This window comes from Drosophila rhopaloa, unplaced genomic scaffold (assembly GCF_018152115.1).
Source record: "Drosophila rhopaloa isolate 14029-0021.01 unplaced genomic scaffold, ASM1815211v1 contig_115, whole genome shotgun sequence".
NCBI lineage: Eukaryota > Metazoa > Arthropoda > Insecta > Diptera > Drosophilidae > Drosophila > Drosophila rhopaloa.
The window spans coordinates 1915133-1935836 of record NW_025334990.1 but is presented as its reverse complement, the minus strand read 5'-3'; the positions used below and the strand labels follow the sequence as shown (position 1 = coordinate 1935836).

Sequence of the window (20704 nt, the reverse complement as noted above, 5' to 3'; positions counted from 1 at the left end):
GTTTTTGAGACTATATTTACACTTTATAGAACCATCGGTCAATTAGGAGCAACTATTAAAAAAGTTTAAATTCTATTTCATTTGGATTTATTAGACCTAGAGTTACACTTCTAGGATTTATGTGAAAGATATTCGTATTTCCCAAACTACCATCTTATCTTATACCTAAAGACTATTTCTTAAACAGAATTTATTGAAACTATCGGTTGATTAGCGGAACAATTAAAAGAGTCCAAATTCTATTTTATTTTTAGGGCTTATAAGCCGCTATCAGACATACACTTTAATGATTTATATGTACCGATAAGAAGTATTTCCCAAACTACCAGGAAAACCTTTCCTAATATCTTAAATATTCCCTTTTGAAGATATGTGTATGATATTACCGGTCGATTAGAAACAAATAATAAAAAACGTGACCTTAACTTAACTTAATTTAAAGGGCTTATAAGCCCTTATCAGATTTACACGTTTAGGATTTATGTCTACCGATAAGATGATCGTATTTCCCAAATTACCCGCCCAACCTATCTTAATTACACTTTATGTAGATTTTTTAGATTTTGGACCCCACCGAAAGATCTATGCCGAATGTGGTTCCCAATCGCGTTAACTACTGGCCTATAAAGTTTTATTAAGAGAAAAGGCTTCTGGTATCGCCTATCGCAGGATGTAATCGTTTTATGCGCCAGAATCAACGATTATAATCATAATATTTAATTATTATCGCTGCCGTGGGCGATAAGCGATCCACGGCGCCGAACCTGGCCCTACTTAATTCTTGGGAACAGGCTCTAGACGTCTTAGTTTCCCAACGGTTGGGCTGTGGTGCGGTTGTATTTCATCACGTTTGATTCGGGTCCGAGTCGCGTGCGATCTGAAGGTTAGTGCGTTACCATAATTCACTGTGTCCGACTGATTAGGATCTCAGAGTGTCCTCGTAGTGATAGTGCCGCGATTGCAGAAAATTCCTCTGAAAATATAAGGCTTGCTGTCAAAAAAGTTAAAGGAACGTCTGGCGATAAGGTCCGAACTCAACGAAATATTCAAATCAAGTGATCGTTGCAAAAAAAGAACCTTGTTTTCTTCGCTTTCTTCGAGTATCCATATGCGATAAGGAAATTTATATCGCCCATAAAATGGGACCTACCTATGTTATCGATAGCTGTTTTTAGACCAAGTGCTTGTTGCCTTTGAAATTACTGGACCATAAAGCTAGGGTGCTAATTGCTTTACCACCTTTCCACACTCTCCAACGAACTTTATGTACTCTGTTTTAAAAACCTTATAAACGTTTGAAAACGTTTATGACTTCAATTCGATCGAATGACTATGAGATATGTATAAATAAAATATTAGTGGGTACAATAAGTGAATACCGTAAAAATGTGTTCCTTTAAAATGACAATATCTCTCAATAAAATCAAGAACGGAAGCAAACTTCACTAAACGGAAATATATATACCCTTGCAGCTGTTACAAAAATGTCTATTATATTCTATATTCTATAATTCGATGCTTAAAAAAATAAAGTTAGGATGATGTTCGGATACATTATTCTATCGTTCCCATCTAAGCTATAAGATATAGTCGTTTGATTTTTATAAAAGTAAAACCGTAATTCTGCAATCCTTAAAATGACTATTTTTGTGTATTTGGGTATAAGTTATAAAAAACGAAGTTATAATTTTATTGCCCTTTTTCCCGATTGTTCCCATGACAGCTAAATGACTATACAGTCGTCCGATGTTTATATCACTAAAAACATATTTCTGAAATTGATATACGTTTTACGACCTTTCTACACTCTACAACAAAGTTTATGATGTCAGTTTTTAACAATTTTATAACTACAGTTCGACTGAATGACTTTATAAATTATTAAAGATTATAGATCGTAAGTGGTGAAAAAATGTGTTCTTTGCAAAATGCCTAGAGGCAAACTATACTTTTTACCATTTGGGTATTTAAAAAGCTCGAAAATATGCAACAAATGTTCTACAAGTTTCTATGAACAAGTCCATTTTAAATAATTTTTAGGAAATAATTTTTGAGGTAGACTTTTACTTAATTTTTATTTACCAAGCCATTTGTATTTCAGATGACTTTCTCAATCCTTGACATTACGGACGAGAAAGATGGTGGCAAGTCCAGGGACAAAAAGTGGCCTTGGTTCGGAGCCCCCATTTACGCGGCGGCCGCCTTTGCCATCTTCTACGCCACTGTGCTGCCCAGCTTCCATAGCTATCCGAAGATGCTGTACCAGGTCGATGAGGCCCAGCATCCGGATGAGTTTATCGGCGAACGGGCGATGCAGCATTTGGCCGAGTACTCGGCGATTGGCAACAAAATGAGCGGATCCATTAACAACGAGGTGCACACGGTTAACTTTCTGTTGCGAGAGATTCAGAAGATCAAGGACGAGGCCCGCTTGGATCTGTACGACATTGAGGTGGACACGCAGTACTCTTCAGGCGGCTTTTACCTGTGGGGCATGACCATTTCCTACAGAAATCTATCCAACGTGGTGGTAAAAATATCCCAGAAGAGCTCGAACAATGAGAACTATTTGCTGCTGAATTCCCACTACGATTCGGAGGTGCAAACACCTGCTGCAGGTGATGATGGCGTCATGGTGGTGGTCATGCTGGAAACCCTGCGCGTAATCTCGCGTTCCGAAAAACAACTCATCCATCCCGTGGTCTTTTTGTTTAACGGCGCCGAGGAGGCTTGCATGCTCGGGTCCCATGGATTTATCACACAGCACAAGTGGGCCAAGAACTGCAAGTAAGGATGATCACCTTAAAAATCCCTAATTTAAAATTACACTGTGTTACCAAATGAGAATTTTTTTACATCAACAAAAGATACTTTTCTAATTTCTGTCCACGATATTATTTTACCACGTTATTATAAGTCTCAAATCTCTTTAATTATATGAAAAGGAGCAACTTTTTGGCTTTAAAATATTTAGTTTTAAACAGTTTTAAATTTTTTTTAAACAGAGCTTTAAGCTAAAGTATACGACTACATTCTTTGTTTTAAACAATTTGTATCCTTTATTTTTGTAACTTTAATGAAAAATTTCTTCATTCACCCTTTTGAAGGGCCAAATTTCGCACACCCAAATATATTAGAAAAGTTTACCTTCATTATTATTTTGGTGTAATACATTGTTTAATTTATTTAGGAAAAACTGCATAAAATTATAAAAATAAGAAAGTCATTTTATTAACATGTCTTCAGAGCTTTGGTGAACCTGGATTCCACTGGCGCCGGTGGACGCGAGGTGCTCTTCCAGACGGGTCCGAACCACCCATGGCTGGCCAAATACTACCAGGCGAGTGTGCCACACCCTTATGCCCAGACCTTGGCCGAGGAGCTGTTCCAGAATAACTTTATCCCGTCGGACACCGACTTTCGCATTTTCCGCGATTACGGAGGAGTTCCCGGTCTGGACATGGCCAGCGTGATGAATGGCTATGTGTACCACACTGAGTTCGATACTTTCCGCAACGTGGAGCGTGGCACTTACCAGTCGACGGGGGAGAACGTACTGCCCCTGGTTTGGGCCCTGGCCAATGCCCCCGAATTGGATGACACCGCTGCCCACGAGAAGGGACACACTGTGTACTACGACTTCTTGGGATGGTTCATGATGACGTACACCGAATCCGTGAGCGTGGCCATCAATGTGGTCGTTTCCGTGGCGGCCTTTGTCTGCATTGGCACCTCGGTGTACATCATGACATTGGACAATGGTGCGGATGCCCCGAAGGCGGTGGTGATGCGATTCGGCATCATCTTCCTGGTGCAAGCGGGAACTCTATTGGCGGCCTGTGGCTTGACCCTTCTGGTGGCTGTTTTCATGCAAGGCGTGGGACTAGCCGAATCCTGGTACTGCGGAAAATGGATGGCATTTGGCCTGTACTTCTGCACTTTGTTCTTCGTCTTTGGCCTGCTCCCGGCGCTTTATATTGGATTCACGAAGAGAAAAACGAACATGAAGTTGGATCAGACGATCGCCTGCTTCATGCATGCCCAGTGCATCCTGCTGGCATTGCTTTGCATCATCATGACCAGTATGGGCATTCGATCCAGCTACTTCCCCATGGTCGGGGTCTTCTTCTACGCGATTTCCGTCCTCCTGCAAATCATCCTTAAGCTTACGCTAAAGAGTAGGTTTTTTCGCAACATTCACTTGGTTTTGGAGATCTCTAAAGATTGCTTTGCCCACAGAAACCTACTTTGTGACAGTTCATCTGCTGTGCCAGATTCTGCCCTTCTTCTTCTACAACTATATCTGCTATGCAACACTCGTGACTTTTGTGCCCATGGAGGGTCGCGATGGTCCTGAGAGCAGTCCCGATATCATGGTCTCTGTCTTCATCATTGCGACTGCTATAAACTACGCTGGTTTTGTGGTAAGTCGACTATTAAAACCCTTTATTTTTATAATAGTCTAACGCTGACTCGTTACAGATCCCCATCATGCACAAATTCCGCAAGCCCAAGATTATATTCTCATCGTTTGGTGTGATAACAATAATATTTATTATCTTGGCTGCCACATCCGCCGGATTTCCATTTGTAAAGGAAGTGGCTCCGCAGCGTTATTATGTGCTGGTGGGTTTTCAATTTCAAGAAATATTTATGGAGTTACCTTAACATTTAATTCATCTTCTTTATCAGCACACTCAGCGAACCTTCCACAATCTGGATGGTAGTACCAAACAGGATTCTGGCTATTATATTCAGCCTGTGGATACCCGACTCCATGAACTGGATGACTCCACATTCAAGAATGCAGAGCCCGAAAGTTGGACGGCAGCCACCTGTGCCGCCGAGCCCTACTGTGGTCTGCCCCTGTACAGTGGTCGCTGGATAGATTGGAAGTAAGCTAAAAACCAAAAACCTATCCTTACCCATTGGTTAACCTTTTGTATGCTTTATCTACCCTCGCAGAGAGTCAGCTCGTTGGATCTACAGCACGCCACCGGTCATCCCACTGAGCATCAATCTCACCCAGCTGTCGAAGCAATCTCTGGGTGGCAACAAGGTGCGCTACGAGTACAACCTGAAGGCCAGCGATCGCGTAATGATGTACATAGATCCCCTCGATCAAGTCCGGGTCACCGACTGGTCCTTCGACAAGACACCGTTGGAGGAGCAGCACACGCCGCCGTATCTAATATATGCCATATACTCTCTCACTGAAGAGCCCCTCAACTTTTGGGTGGAGCTCGAGCACGAGGAGAGCAACACAGAAGGACCCTACCTCAAGCTGGTGGTCAGCGAGCACTTCCAATACCACCCGGAGCACTATACCGAGGACTACAAGCAGTTCCTCGCAACATTCCCCGACTGGACCTACACCACCGACTGGTTCTCCGCGCTCGAGAGCTGGGTCGTCTAGGCAGCGATGAGAATATAGACTCCAAAGTTGGCTTATCTTAATAAATAATTTATAGTATATTTTAATAAAATTACAAAGTAGTAACTACACTGGTCTAATCGTAAATACAAGTACAAGTTAAGGCGTGCCATGGGTATTGACACTTTGTTCGTTGGATTAGGGTTATTGATAAAACTGATTAGTAGTACCAAAGTTAACAGTAGCTGAGGTGTCATGGCAAAAATGGGATTGAGTTGGGTTCGTAAAGGAACTCCAGGCCTAGGCTTAAAGTTGCCAACTGCTGTAGGATCCAAGCCAGGAGCTAACGTGCGCCCAGGGTGGAAATGTGGCCAAGAACTCCCTGAAGTCTTGCGTTACATATATATCGTCGTTTAATCGGTGGCCCATTAGGGCGATTTTAAAAGTACCCCCTGACCAATCAGGATCGTCGTGCTGGAAAAAGATGATTAATTAACGATTTCAGGGTAGATTATCTTAGTAGATTAAGTACCTCAAATTCCAGTGAAAACTGCAGGGGCGTGGCATCCAATGCGTATGACCAGTACACATAATAAGGAGGCTTTACATTGTTTTCCAATGGTTCTTTGGTGAAGGACCAATCCACTAGTTTGCTATCGTTTAAGGGCATAATGAATATGCTCGTGTGAGACGGCCCTAAGACCTCCAGATCAAATCTAATATTCGTCCCCGAACTACTTGTCTTATCCAAAATGGTCAGAGTAGGAATAGATGCCTTATTGGGTTCGGGGCCAGGTACAAAATAGCTGTTGTCACTATTGAAAAATTAAAATGTATTTCAGTTATGGTATAACCATCAAAGCATGCCCAACTTACATTGCATTCAACCAGCGCGAGCTGTAAATGGGAAAGCCACACATGAGCTCCGAATCACAGTCCATACGTTCCGCCTTAGTAAAGTTGGTGTTCTCAAAAAGAATATCATCCACAGTGTGAGGACGACGATCGACCGGAAGGACAAAATATCCTGAATCCGTGTGGCTAACTGTGCTCGCTGCATCACTATTGTGGAAGGTTCGAGCTGTGTGCTGTAGAAAGAAATTTTATTTTAAATCCTATAAGTTAAAGACCAAAAGCCAAAAATGTAGACTTACCACTGCGAAGAATCGCTGAGCAGCCGTCTTTTCGGCGTAGGGAAAGGCAATCGGTGTGGCGGCAAATATAATAAATACCACCGTGCAGATGCCAAACATTGAAATAATCGTCTTTGACTTGCGGAACAAGCAGAACAAAGGCACCAGGAAGGGTGCAAAAAGTAGGACCATCAGGGCCGTAAAGAAACCCATTAAGAGCTCCGGATTGGTATTACACTCGCGTCCCTGCATGGGCACAAAAACCACATAGAAGGCATAGCAGCAGTACGTATAGAACATGAAGGGCAGCACCTGGCAAGTGCAGTGCGGTATGAGCCAGAGGAAGTCTATAAAATAAAAATGTATACATTTAATTAAATCGAAGCATAACACTCTAAGTTATGCTTACTTGTTTTATGAGCCTTCGTGGCCATGTTGATCAGAACGGAGAGTGTGTAGAAGCCAATGCAGAGCATTATGACAAAGGCCGAACGAATACTGTAGCTCACCATAATGGCCGTGACAATGGTCAAGATCAGACAATGCGAATGCATCAATAGTTGAATGCCATAGCCCAATGGCAATCCATGCTAAAGAAAGAAGAATTAATAGAATTTAAATACTAATTAAATCTTAACTCACCTCCTTGGTGCGACTGAAGTAAATAGCCGGCACTATGCCCATGCCGAATATCATGGGACAGAAGTACAGACCAAAGAGCATCCAGTTTTGCGAAAACCAGGACATCGGAAGATTCACTGCGTCTAGGAACAGGGCTATCGACATGACCAGTCCCAGGCCCAGGGCTACTCCTGCCACCTGGAGAGCGGTCAGAATGCCAAACTTTGCCCAGATGCGTCGGCGGAACATTCCCGTACTACTAGACATGATCCAGATATATCCCACAATCGTGATGCACACCAGGACACACACGGTTATGTTGATAATGACACCCGTGCTCTCCGCATAATACACAAAGAACCAGCCCATCATGTCAAAGAATATCATATGACCCTCGGCGTATTTCTAAAAGGAGAACATTTGTATTTCAAACATATACTTTAAATAAAGTCTTTCGATTTACCCACCGACGGATTCTCCAGTTCTTCTGCATTCGCCAGGGCCTTGACCAGAGCCAAGATATTTTCACCAGTCAGTTGATAAGTGCGACGCGGGATGATATTAAAGCGATCATATTTGGTGTGGTACACATAGCCATTCAAAGTCTGCGCCATATCGAGACCTGACAGAACAGAAGTGTTATTAGATTAGGTATTTTCGTACTTCACTTTATATTACCGGGTATATGGCCGTAGTCGCGGAACACGCGATAATCCGTCTCTGAGGGAACGAAGCCATTTTGGAACAATTCCTCTCCGATAGTGGAGGCAAACGGATGAACTATGTTCTTTCCGTAGTACTTAAAGATATGAAAAGAATAAAAAACAATTACAAAATAAGTCAAAAATAGTATTTGGTGGCATACCTTCATCAGCCAGGGATGATCAGGTCCGGATTGAAATAGAATTTCCCGTCCTCCACTGCCAGCTGAATCCAAGTTTATGACCGCTCTGAAAAATAATAAAGTTTACAATTAAATTAGAGTCCAAAAAATAGCAACTTTGAATTTAATTCGTAACTTTAACAGTAAAATTGTTCGTTTAATTCAAGTTTTATATCTTCTGATATACATGCAGCCTCTATAAGTCGAATTAATTGTGTTGGCAATATAGATAATAATAATAATTGCACGTAAAATAGTCTTTATTCTATAACTCGAAGTATTCAAAACTCAATTTTTTGCTGGCTTTAAGTTATGAAAGTTCGACTGTAAAATAAAATAATAAAAGGCATGCCTAAACCTGTTAAAAAGGTCGATATATTGGAGCTCCACTTACTTGACATTCTGAGCCCAAGGATGTTGGGTGATGAACGCGTGGCTGCCCTGCAGCGGATTCTCCTCGGCTCCGTTGAAGAGGAACACCACTGAGTATTTGAGTGGGGTCTCGAACTTTGTGATCACCCGCAGCACCTCCAGCATGATCACACACATCATGCCGGCATCTCCGGCTCCCGAGCTTCCCGGCACCGAATCGAAATGGGTATTGATGAGGAGAGCGGCCTCACTGGTGGCATTCTTCGGCGACAGCTTGACCACCACATTCTGGATGCTTTGATAGACATTGACCATGGACCAGAGGAGATAGTTTCCGGAGGCGACCTGGACATTTTGTTCAATATCGTAGAGGTCCGTCTTCGCATCGTTTATGATGTCTCTGATTTCGTTGAGCAGGAACTGAACGGCCACCTGTTCGTTGGCCGGACTGCTCACGACCTTGGGTCCGATCTTCGAGAGCCTCAGTAGGGTGTTCTCCGCCCGCTCCCCGATGAACTGACCCGGCTGCTGGCGCTCATCCTCGAGGGTTTTCAGCTTGGGCATGCGATGGAAACTGGGAATCACCACCAGGTAGAAGAGAAGGAACCAGCAGGACACAAACAGGGGAGCCCAATACCAGCCGATCTTGCTACGGTTGTAGATGATCTTCATGTTCTCGTACTTTGATTTCATAGTGGCCTGAAAGGGATTAACATGCTCGTTTTATTGGTCATGACAAAATACGAAGAGTGTCAGTGCACCCCACTAATTAAGTTCAATTGTCGAATTCCGATTGTGACGCATTCGGCTGATAAAGCTCAGTGATTATGGTCGCATGTGTGGCATGTCATCGGGGCTAATCACCCCCTTTCTCGACCGATGTGGAAAGGGATAAGTTAATGCAACCACTTGAGCGTCGAGCATCGATTAAATAATTAGTGGCCGTGATAAGCGAGTGCGAGCAACTTAAAGCTGTCACTGCAAACGGATTCCAACTATTCTATGTTCCATTGAAATCAATCAGAAAATATTTCGATAACCATGAACACAAACCTCGAAACATGAATGAGGTTCTTGCCTGGTGAATACGCCACCCTATCGAATCCAAGCAGTGATTATTCAAAGCATCTGCCACAGATAATACTTATCGGATCCACGAAGTGTCAAGTGGGCAGGAAATGAAGTAGGCTACAAAATCTTGAGTACCCAAAAATTCGTGAAAAGAGTATAATAGAAATGTTGTCATAAGATTAGCTGGAAAATCTTTTTCTCATTCTGTAACGAAAAACTTTTTAAAGTCTACATAAAATCGAGTCCAAATTGCAGACGGGAAAACATCTGTTGACCATTTGGCACTAAACAAAAATAAAAACCTCACGTTTAAATGAAAAGTATCGACAAACGCAAATCAGCCAACGACATTGAAATAATGCAATCATAAAAAATAAACAATGAGTTCATATTTATACTCGATATTTGGGAATCTAACGAATTAGGCAAATAAAACATAGGCATTCGGAGGAAACCAGCATTGAACGAGACACATTTTGTAATTTTTTGAGCGGTATTTCATTCTTATTTATAGCCAACTGGGCTAATACATATTATCGTTTAATGTTCACACATGTGATGCGGCTGAGTTTCGTTGTGGGAAATATTTAATAACAAATTTTGTTTGTTTGCTTGTAGCGAATTGAAAATACACTATGGATGCGTCAGATGTTGAGTTTAGTTTTTTTGATAAAATTATGATGAAAGCAAGCATTTTTAAAAAAGAAAAATGTATTATTTTTTCTAAAAAAAATTGTATTTAATGATTACTAAAAAAGCTTCCAATTTGCGATTATATGAGATACTTAATGCATTCTATTTTCATAATCCATATGGGTTTACAACTGAGTGATCTTTCTTTTATGATGCCCAATAACCCGTTGACATTTTGTAGTCTTTAATATGGATGGCCACTAAAATGAGATCTGACGGCAAGTGTGTCCTAAAAACGAATGAGAGCAGCGGGTGCGGGGCTGTTAAAGTACTGGCTACTGAGGCAATTAAGCGAAATGTTTTTATTCTGTTCCGCGACAGAATGCAAAATACCACTTGGATTACAGTGCAACACCGACCCATTTTCCACTGACTTCTAGGTGACCCTCGCCGGCGGCAAGAAGAAGAGCGTGAAGGCAACTTCTCGGCGATTAAAAGTGAGGCGGTAAAAACAAATGGGCTGTGCAAAAGTAGCCTTCTCGTTTTTCAACCATCTTAAGCGCTTATCGATTGAACTAATCACTTCCCACAAAAACAAACAAACAGAGGGAACGCTCTGTGCGGGAACCACGCCCACTTAATATCAAAAAAAGAAGAAACCATGAGGGGAGCATAGGAGGAACTATTTAAAGACAATTTGAATGAGAGAAATTGGAAAAAAAGGAAAATCCAAAACAAAACTTGGGTTCGCAGAGGCGTCGGCAATCAACTGTGACAACAACGGGAAAGCAAAGCCGGCAAAAGCAACAAACAAATAACAGCGCTACGGACTGTAAGATACCTGTTGGTAAGAATTACAGATCATTATTTATTTTATCGATTATATTATTTTATAGTCGAAGCTCAGTTACCAATAACAGCATCTTAGGGAAGAGAGATCTTTAAGAGGTCTCACGAAGTCTTTTTCGGTTATTGTATTCTGGAAAGCTAAATGGGCATTGCGGTTTAGTCTTTTAGTACCAATACGAGTATACCAGAAATACTCTAGAAAACCGTTAATCTTAAAATTGTCAAAATTATCCACAATTTAGAAGGCAAGACATAAAAAGTGAGCCTATCCCATATATTTTTATTTAATATTTCCAATAACTTAAGGCTAACTTTTTTTTGATCATTCCTAAACTATAGGTCATTTGGGTGTTGGTAAGCACTTCTAAATAGCGTCACAATGACTTTAAAGATTTAAAGACTTTACTTTCTTTTGAAAAATAGTATTTATTCATTAACTCCTATATACCCTTCCTCTCACTTCGATTACGAGGTATACAAACAACATCAGCTCGCGACAAGAACCGCATTTGTTTGGACTAAACTCAGGCAGACGCATTGGAGAAAAGAAGTTGGGACGAAAACAATCGCCAGCACAGATACAGATACGGGGATACAAATGCAGATGCATATGCAGACGGAATTCAAACATAAATACACATAGAACGCGACACGCAGCAAGGGCTTGAGTCAATAACCTGCTGAAGAAAGGAAGTTGCGGCTGCACTTGCGGTTGTTTGTTGAAAGAAGAAAGCCCCCGAAGAGAGAGAGGGAAGGGGGAGGCCGAAGAGAAGCCTGGCAACTGTTTCTGTTACCTTCGGCCTGCAGAAAGTGTCTTCCTCTTCGTTTTGGGAAGACGATCACTTGCACTGTGGAATGGCCGGCACAATTGGTTGGCACTCGCGGGCTTATTAGCACATATCTAACCGAAAATAAACTGAAACTAGTGGGCGATGCGATCGCGGTCACAATTTGGCTGCTGAGGATCAGCTGATTGGAGGCGGAGAGCAACTGTCCCCTTCGACGGTTGGCGATCGTCTGCGGCTGCTGCGCTGCGCTGTTCGCTTGGCGACACAACTCTCTGGCCCTCTCTTTCGCCGCGGCAGGAGATCGGGGTCACCAAAAGGCGGAGAGAACACAGGCTTCGCTCTCTTTTCCCCCTTTCTTCTTCCTCATTCGTACCTCCCGCTCGCACTCACGTGTGTAGTGTTGCCTGATGACTGGTCGAACTAATCCGTATAACCGTAATCGAAATGCAAGTACGATTCTCCTGATTTTCTCACTACCGTAATGTAACCGCCTGACGGACGGAGGCCAACTAAAACGCCGGAACGTGGCACCGGCAATTTTATACGTGACGTGACGGATTTGTTTGCGGATTTCAGTGCTCACTAGCTCAAGAGCCAGAGGCTTATCACAAGTATCGAGTTATCAGAGGCGGACACCTAATCACATTATTTGACAGGTACAACGGAACATTGGGGGCAGCAGGACGGAGGAGAATGGGCTGTTCATCCGTATTGGTATTGCGATTACATCCGTAATTGCCGGTGGTTGAGATTAAGTGCAGGCGATTAGTGGGTATTAGCGGGGAACTCACTGTGATTTCTCGGATTCCTTGAAGACCATTTGAGTTGCGAAAAGTGACAGTGCTCGGAAGATAAGAACTGGCCAGACACAAAGACACTTGAGACGAATTCCCCCTTAGTCGACAAAAACCAGATAGCTTTGGTTTCCAAATATGTTTATATTTATTCCATAAATAAGAATCGCCACAATTTAATCTAAACAATTGGGTATTACACAAAAGCAACATTTGAAGCGATAAGAACAACAAGGAATTCAATGGACAAATAATTTATAGTTGAAAGCAGAAAACAAACAGTAATTAGAAATAGTTTTAAGCCAATTAAAATAATTAACAAACTAATTTTTAATGATAGATACGAAGTATGGAATAAATGGAATTGGATTGTAGAAATATATATAATCTGAAAAGGTTTTTAAAAGAGTTGGGAAATAAATGTTAAGTTTCCTTAGCAATATATATCCATAACGAATCCATCTACGAATTGTCATATTTGTTTTTACTGTAATGTAATCTAAGCGATTGGGAATTACAAGGAAAAAACTATTAATATTTTTTTCTGATTGATAAGGGGCATAACAACCACTGGAATTTGTATCAGCTTTATTGCACCTTTAATATGCCTTGATCAAAAGACATCGCTTAATTAGGTAATTACAAGTTGTTAAATGCCCTAGCTTTACCCTAGAAAAACAACACGATACTAAGAGGAATTTTTAGTTATTGACTGCCAATGGGATGGTATCAGTTAATCCATAAATGTATTTATGAAAAATGGTAGGCATGTGCCTGCAAAGGCCTTTTGGTGTCCAATGTGCCAACTTTTATTTCGCAAGTGCCACCAAATTATCTTAACAATTACATTCTTCATCTTAATGAAAATTTAAGTTTTTTTCTTTTCACCTTTCCTCTTGATTTTTTTAATCTCATCGGAAGAAAAAAGACTTTCACCCAACATGATATACAATAATTTTTAGTAAGCACTAACTATATTTCAGTATATCGTTCAAGAAGATTGTAATTACCAGTTTTAAGTGATGTCTATGCGAAATTAACAAAGTTTCTGCGTGGCATTCCTAGGTGTTTAGACACATCCAAAACTGGCAGATAGGTAGCTCTATGTTTCGTGCAGTCGAGCGAGAAAACGGTTGACATAATTTGATAGCCGCCCGCCAGTTTCCCAGCTATCGAATCCACTCGGGCGGAACAACCTACAACGACAATTACGAATAGACAGGTGGATCTGAAATACATGCGAGAGCAATTCAAATACGTAAACAATCTGTTAATCAAGCGAAATCAGCGGAACCCAAAACCCAGAAGAGGACTCTTGGCTACGAGTGAAAACGAGATGGAAGATTGGGCAGACAAAGGTGGGATGACACATAAACGAAAATGGAATGAAATCAGCGACAATCGTACAACAACCGGGCACAAATTAATTAGTAAACTCTGTAAAAAGGCGAAACAAGTGGGGCTGATATTTGGATTGGCATGGGGTGTGCCCGGGAGCTGGAACCCAAGCCCAGTCAGTCGGAGGAAACGCTAGCTAAGAGCCACATCTCGGGATTACGGGAACGGGAAGCACTACGACATCATAACATTCCCCTATCCAAAACTTTATGGGCGTCATAGAAGTGACGACAGTAGATTATATGGTTCCAAACTTCTAATTCGCCAGTGCCGCCGAATCGAGTATCTTAAGAACTGCAATCCATATCGGGGAAATTGTTTCTGTACCCTTTACGATACAACTGGACAACTTGTCAGCCATAAAGATAAAAATCGGTTAGCAATTGCTGTTGCCCCCACGTAGCTCATCGAATGCGAAAACAAGAAATCTAATAAAATCCCCACCCATTTTAACGCGAAGTGTTTATCGTACAGTTGCTCTGATATCAGAGAAACTACCGATAATTCTCCCCGTAACCGAATTCTCCAGACCTTCAATGTCGCCGTGCTTCGTATATCTTTAGGGAACCGAAGCGACTTGTACCTCAATTGGAACTCGAAGGTTGAGGTCCCCGGTTGCGGGTGAATTGAAGGATAAAAAGACCGGAGCGGTCCGGCAGTGTTTAATAGAGTCCTTAAGGTGGAATTCCTTCAAGTGTTTGGAAGGATATAGAAGGACTTTATAGTTGCAACAGAAAACCAGTGAATAAAAATCCAATACAAAATGAGTGTACGTATTTCAAGTGGTCTATACAGTGAAATTAAATGGATTAATGTTTAGAATACTTTATTGCAAATTCATAAAATGCCAGTGACAAAATAACTGATGAATTTAGCAGGCAAAACTGCTGGCGTACCGTTCTTAACATTAATCGTTGTTTTTAAAACATCGCCTTATATATGAAGGACATTATAAATTATAAATAAAGTGCAACTTTATGTTTAGCAATCTTATCCAAAGACTTCAACGAATTGGTATTTAATCACCTCCAATCAGTTATAAGTGAATTAATTTATTTATTTATTAGGATTATTCGGATTTCTCAAGTGTGCCAAAAACATCATTAGATTCCAGGATACGTGTAAAATCTCTGGTCAACGTACAATGTGCAGTCACGAAAAGTCAGCAAAAATTACATAGTTAAAATTAAAAAGTCATATAGATAGGAAATCGATTAAGAAACCTTCACAGAATTACACACTTCAAAGACGCCGCAATACAGCAGAAATTGCAAATTTCTTAGCGTTTCCGAGCGATAAAAGGTGCTGTTACTTATTTATTAAGGCGTTATCGTTTTATGGCAGCAACTTCAGCGGCTTTATGGTCCTCGACAATCTCACGTTGACCACACGCCCGTGAATCATGAAGTGAACACGCGACGAGCAAAAGCACGATTTTTGTGCCGAGCATTGTTTACTCAGAAAATCAAAAGGAAAATTAGAAAACCATGCCTGTTAACACTCTTATCGCTTAAGATGTTTGCAATAAAAGTTAAAATTTCCAGCTGATATTCCTGGAAGGGGTGGGCCAAGTTCTTCTTCGATGTCGGCGGTTATGGGCCTCAATATCGATACTTAATTCAGATTGCACAGACATTCTGAAGTTCACGGACTGTTCCAGATTAAAAGTTAATTCCTTTTAGCCGGGAATTTTTGTGTTCGCTTAGACATGCAGCTGCCAGACAGAGATTAGATATTGATTGTTCATAAAACTAAGCTATAATTGTTCTTATTGAATCTACGGTCGTTAGTTAGAGCGATTTCATTGGAAACAAAAAAACTATTAAAATCTTGAAGTGATTCTATCCTGAATTAACTAATATCAAACCAAGCAAGTTAGCCAAGTTAAAATATAAAGGATTACAAATTAATATCAGTAACTAGAGAAATATTAAAATTACTTTGTTTTTGTTTTTATTTTTGTATCCCTAATAATCAATTAAAATTCTTAGAGAATAGGTGAAGTAATGAATTATCTGTTTTTTTATTTTAAAGTGATATATTCTAAACTGTAGACATCTAAAAGTGCCACATAAGCCCAATTTTTAAACAAAAAGAAGTTATTAGAACTTTATAAGAGCCACTAAAAAAAGTAAGACTGACAAATGTTCTCTAATTCTAACTTCCCTCAGTTCAACTCCAAATATCACATTGATGTGGACTTTGAGGTGCCCAAAAAGCTGCAATGGTACTATGCCCCCGCCTTCTTCGGATTCTGGCTGGTGCTCTACCTCTCACTGGTCAACACCCAGATGAACCACATGCCCCAACCACTGACCAGGAGCGACGAGGCCAGCCATCCCGGTGCCTTCATCGCCCAGCGGGCCGAGGACACTCTGATTGAGCTGACCCGCATCGGACCGCGAGTGGTGGGCAGCATGGCCAACGAGGAGGCCGCCGTGGAGTTCCTGCGCGCCGAGGTGGCCAAGATTGAGGCCGAGATGAGCGACCGCCTCGAGATCGATGTGGATGTCCAGCAGGCCAGTGGGGCCTACATGCACTGGGAGATGGTGAACATGTACCAGGGCATCCAGAACGTGGTGGTGAAGCTCTCCGAGAAGAACTCCACCAACGAGAACTTCCTGCTGATCAACAGTCACTACGATTCGGTGCCGGGAAGTCCTGGAGCCGGCGACGATGGGTCCATGGTCGTGACCATGCTGGAGGTGATGAGGGTGATAGCCAAGTCCGACGAACCACTGGCCCATCCCATTGTCTTCCTCTTCAACGGAGCCGAGGAGAATCCCCTGCAGGCATCGCACGCCTTCATCACCCAACACAAGTGGGCCAAGAACTGCAAGTGGGTGTGATCTTTATTTTACGAATAGTACTTTATTCGAACTATTTTGAAAAAGTTTGAAAGCTTTAGATCTGAGTATTTATAATGATGAAATTAAATAATGGTCTTAAATCATGTTTGAGCTCTCTAAACGCGATTAAAGTAGCCAAAACAGATATATAAATAAATTGTATATATTTTACTTAGAGAAATATCATTTGTTTTAGAATCAATTTTGATATCCGCTCGATAAGATCCACAAATACTATGTCACAATCAAGCAATATATATATTTATATTTACTTAGCTTATCTCCATTTAATGAGAATATAAAATTGCATACTTTTAGGCAACTAGTCTAGTGCCTTGAAATCACAAAAGATTTTCGGCACATATAATAAGTAAATCTTCATTAGACTTGATAGGTACTTAAATGACCTTAATTATTTTGTATTTCTACAGAGCTCTCATTAACCTGGATTCGGCAGGAAGCGGTGGTCGGGAGATTCTGTTCCAATCGGGACCCAATCATCCCTGGCTGATGAAATACTACCGGAATGTGCCGCATCCTTTTGCTAACACACTGGCCGAGGAACTTTTCCAAGCTGGCTATATTCCCTCCGACACGGACTTTCGCATCTTTCGTGATTTTGGAGGAGTTCCCGGTCTGGACATGGCTTACATCTTCAATGGATATGTTTACCACACCAAATACGACAGGATCAATGCTTTTCCCCGGGCCTCTTTCCAGCACACAGGTGATAATGTACTATCACTAGCCCGATCCTTGGCCAATGCTCCCGAGGTGGATGATACTGCTGTAGGTTAACCAAAAAGATAGTTCTTGGCAAGCTCTAATTGTACTCTTATTTCAGGCTCACTCCGAAGGGCACAATATATTCTATGACTTCCTTGGCTGGTTCATGATCTTCTACACGGAGACAACGAGCATCATTGTAAATGTGGTGGTCACATTACTTGCCCTACTGGGAATCGGCATATCCCTTTACTTTATGTGCGTTCGATCGGGCTGCAGTTGGAAGGGTGTCCTGCTCCGCTTTTCCATCACCGTGGCCATCCAGTTCATCTCTCTGGTTTTGGCCGTGGGTCTCGCCCTGCTGGTTGCTGTTTTTATGGATGGTGTGGATCGTTCGATGTCCTGGTTCACCTCCTCTTGGACTATCTTTGGCCTGTACCTGGCACCCATTATCTTTGGGTTGAGCATTCTACCGGCTCTGTATCTGGAGAAGACGAAAAGGGATCCCTTGGGACTGGGCTTCCGCATCCAGCTCTTCATGCACTCGCACTGCATCTGCCTGATTGTAATAATGCTCACCCTCACCGGACTGAGTATCCGATCGGCCTATCTGATAATGCTCTGCGTACTTTTCGACATCGTTGCGCTGATTGTCAATTTGGTGACAAAGTGGCACCGCAAGGGTAAGGGAATTGGCATTTTAAATCTGAAGGTTAATAGCTTTTTTAATACCCTAACGTACAGCCTACTTGTTTGCCATCGCCGTCACCGTCTGCCAGATACTGCCCTTCGTCTACTTCACATATCTGTGCACCGTGGCTCTGGCCACTCTATTGCCGATGCAAGGACGATCGGGATCCTCGACAAATCCGGATATGGTTATTGCAGTTCTGGTCTGGGTATTTTCTCTCATGTTTGCCGGATTCATTGTAAGTATTAGTGACCTTTAACAATTATAAGCATTTACGGTCCGAAAAACTTAATTTGGTCTGTTAATTAAAATTTAATTACGAAAAATATATAAACGAACTTAGGATATAATCTGATAATCGGTATTGTCACTTTGATTCAAAGTTTTTGATTTGTAATTTTTGATTAAATTTACCCACTCTTAATAGCGACATGTACATTTTTTTTTTAGTTTTCTAATACATTTGGTATGTTAGGTATGTTAAATAATCATAACAAATAAATATTTGCAGGCCCCGATAATCATGTTCTTCCGCAAGACTAGAACGATAGTGCTGTGCTTCCTGGGAATCACCATTCTGTTCATAATTATTGCTGTCACTAATGCCGGATTTCCATACAAGGAAAAGACATCTCCACAGCGTTACTCTTTGATAGTAAGTTTTACTCTTAGTTGTGGCTTAATTATTTTTATTAAATTTTTGAATTAATATAATTTTAGCACGCACACCGTCGTTTGCATAATGCAGATGGAAGTACTCGAATCGATGAGTCTGGCCTGTATATTTATCCCCAAGATAGACGTTTTGAGATCGCCCGAGGTTAGCATACTAAAATTGAAAGGCTTATGATGTTTTACCTAACGAAACCAATTACATTTTTAGACGACATCGATGCCATTGGAGAGGCGCACAAAGTAAGTGACTTTTGCGACGAGGAGATGTTCTGCGGCATGCCCCTTTATAATCACCGTTGGAACAAGGCCCGGCAATATAGCCTGTGGATCGAAACGTCGGAACAGCCAGAGATACCCACCGAATATCCAATGCTGGTTCTGCAGGACAGCAGCGAACTGGAGAGTCCTACGCAAAGGCGATTCAATTTCACTCTGGCAGGACCCTCTCACATGGGAATATTCATAAATGTGAAAAACGATGCCAGGATACTGAACTGGTCCTTCAATGACACGCTCATCCGAGAGCAGGCGGAACCGCCGTATATGGTGTACTTCTCCTACGGACTGGACGACAGTCCTCTTGAGTTTACCATCGATGTTGAGGTAACCAGATACATGCTAATTGCGTGTAATTATTTGGCTTACAACCGAACTGTTTATTATTTGCAGAAGACGACCTCAATGTTTGACACACCCACCCTGGAGATTGGCATTGGGGGTCACTGGGTGACCCAGGATATCACTGCTATTGAGAAACTCAGCAGTTACATCAGTCGATTTCCGTCCTATGCCTATATTCAGGGCTGGGTGGGCACCTACGAGACATGGTACTTCTAGGGCCAAGCCGCAAATGATATTGCTTCTGATTTACTAATTGTAGTCATTAAGCGTTAACGATTAACTGTATAGAATCTGAAAAAATTACATATTTTAATAAACTACAATACGAATACTATAATTACAATCAAAAGCCTCGACTTTATTATTTATTAAACACACCGTCGAAGATATGTATGACGTATGACGCAATTCAAAAACAACAAGGAACGACTACTAAATACCCTTTACTCTCTTAATCAGAAAAATATGCCTCCAACAGTTCTATTGGCGCGAGTTATATATACATATAAACTAAATTGTTGCAACTTTGAATTTTATTGACAACTAGAACAACGACCGCCCAAAAGGCCAGTCGTTGCTCTTAGACTCATTTTGAGAGGAAATCACAACTCCTCTCAAACGGGACACCGACTCCGCGGATCGCCACTTGAAGCAGCGGCACTCGAACTAAACACTTATGTTTATGCACAGTATTAGTATGTAAGATATATGTATAAAAGAACTATGTACTTTTGGCAGCAGCGGTCTTTTGGAAATTATAAAAAATTGAAAATTATAGAAGTCAGTCTCTAAGTTGACAAATCCGAAGGAAGTCGTATTTTCTATATTCTTTTCCATCCATCACTCTCAGATAAAAATACTTAAATTTATAAACAACACCACCAACTCCACGAATAAAAAATTCACAGTTTGGTTTATACCATAATTCGCGGCAAACAATAATGATGTGGAGCCATCTGGCGGTGAAATATATTTTACTGCGGGATTACCCATAAAAAATATAATTTTTTTATAAATTTTAAAATAAATTTTTCGATTTAAAAATTATTTGTTTTGGTGATAAATAGTGACTGAATATATACCGTCCATGTCTCTACAGAACGATGAAGTGGCAAATTTTTGAATCACTAGCTCTTAGAGTTTCCAAGATCTCGACGTTTACACGATTCTAATCAAGAATATATATACTTTAAAAGGTAGGAAACGCTTTGGTCTACCTGTTGCAT

General features: G+C 41.2%; 3 protein-coding genes across 4 annotated transcripts; 2 read left to right on the top strand and 1 right to left on the bottom strand.

Moving 5' to 3' along the window:
* The first annotated feature begins 818 nt into the window (after positions 1–818).
* Positions 819–5503, top strand: LOC108043947 (endoplasmic reticulum metallopeptidase 1). The gene is made up of 7 exons (XM_017122767.2): positions 819–883; positions 2102–2787; positions 3247–4178; positions 4240–4424; positions 4483–4626; positions 4693–4895; positions 4966–5503. Exons 2-7 carry the CDS (start codon positions 2102–2104, stop codon positions 5414–5416), a joined length of 2601 nt encoding a protein of 866 aa, XP_016978256.2. The 5' UTR covers positions 819–883; the 3' UTR covers positions 5417–5503.
* Positions 5449–11942, bottom strand: LOC108043948 (endoplasmic reticulum metallopeptidase 1). Its single transcript, XM_017122768.2, has 11 exons — positions 11731–11942; positions 8406–9082; positions 7994–8078; positions 7807–7927; positions 7596–7750; positions 7150–7533; positions 6917–7097; positions 6529–6854; positions 6251–6462; positions 5907–6189; positions 5449–5848 (listed from the first exon to the last, which is right to left on the bottom strand). The coding sequence occupies exons 2-11, from the start codon at positions 9074–9076 to the stop codon at positions 5681–5683; spliced, it is 2586 nt and encodes an 861-aa protein (XP_016978257.2). The 5' UTR covers positions 9077–9082; positions 11731–11942; the 3' UTR covers positions 5449–5680.
* Positions 11943–14053: 2111 nt separating this feature from the next.
* LOC108043950 (endoplasmic reticulum metallopeptidase 1) lies at positions 14054–19821 on the top strand. 2 transcript variants are annotated; one of them, XM_017122771.2, is made up of 9 exons: positions 14054–14685; positions 16088–16755; positions 17197–17554; positions 17610–18174; positions 18236–18420; positions 18694–18837; positions 18903–19002; positions 19066–19460; positions 19527–19821. In XM_017122771.2, the coding sequence occupies exons 1-9, from the start codon at positions 14680–14682 to the stop codon at positions 19692–19694; spliced, it is 2589 nt and encodes an 862-aa protein (XP_016978260.2). In that variant the 5' UTR covers positions 14054–14679; the 3' UTR covers positions 19695–19821. The 2 variants fall into 2 exon arrangements, with proteins under 2 accessions (XP_016978260.2, XP_044314576.1); XM_044458641.1 differs by having other exon boundaries at positions 19066–19821.
* The last annotated feature ends 883 nt before the right edge of the window (positions 19822–20704 follow it).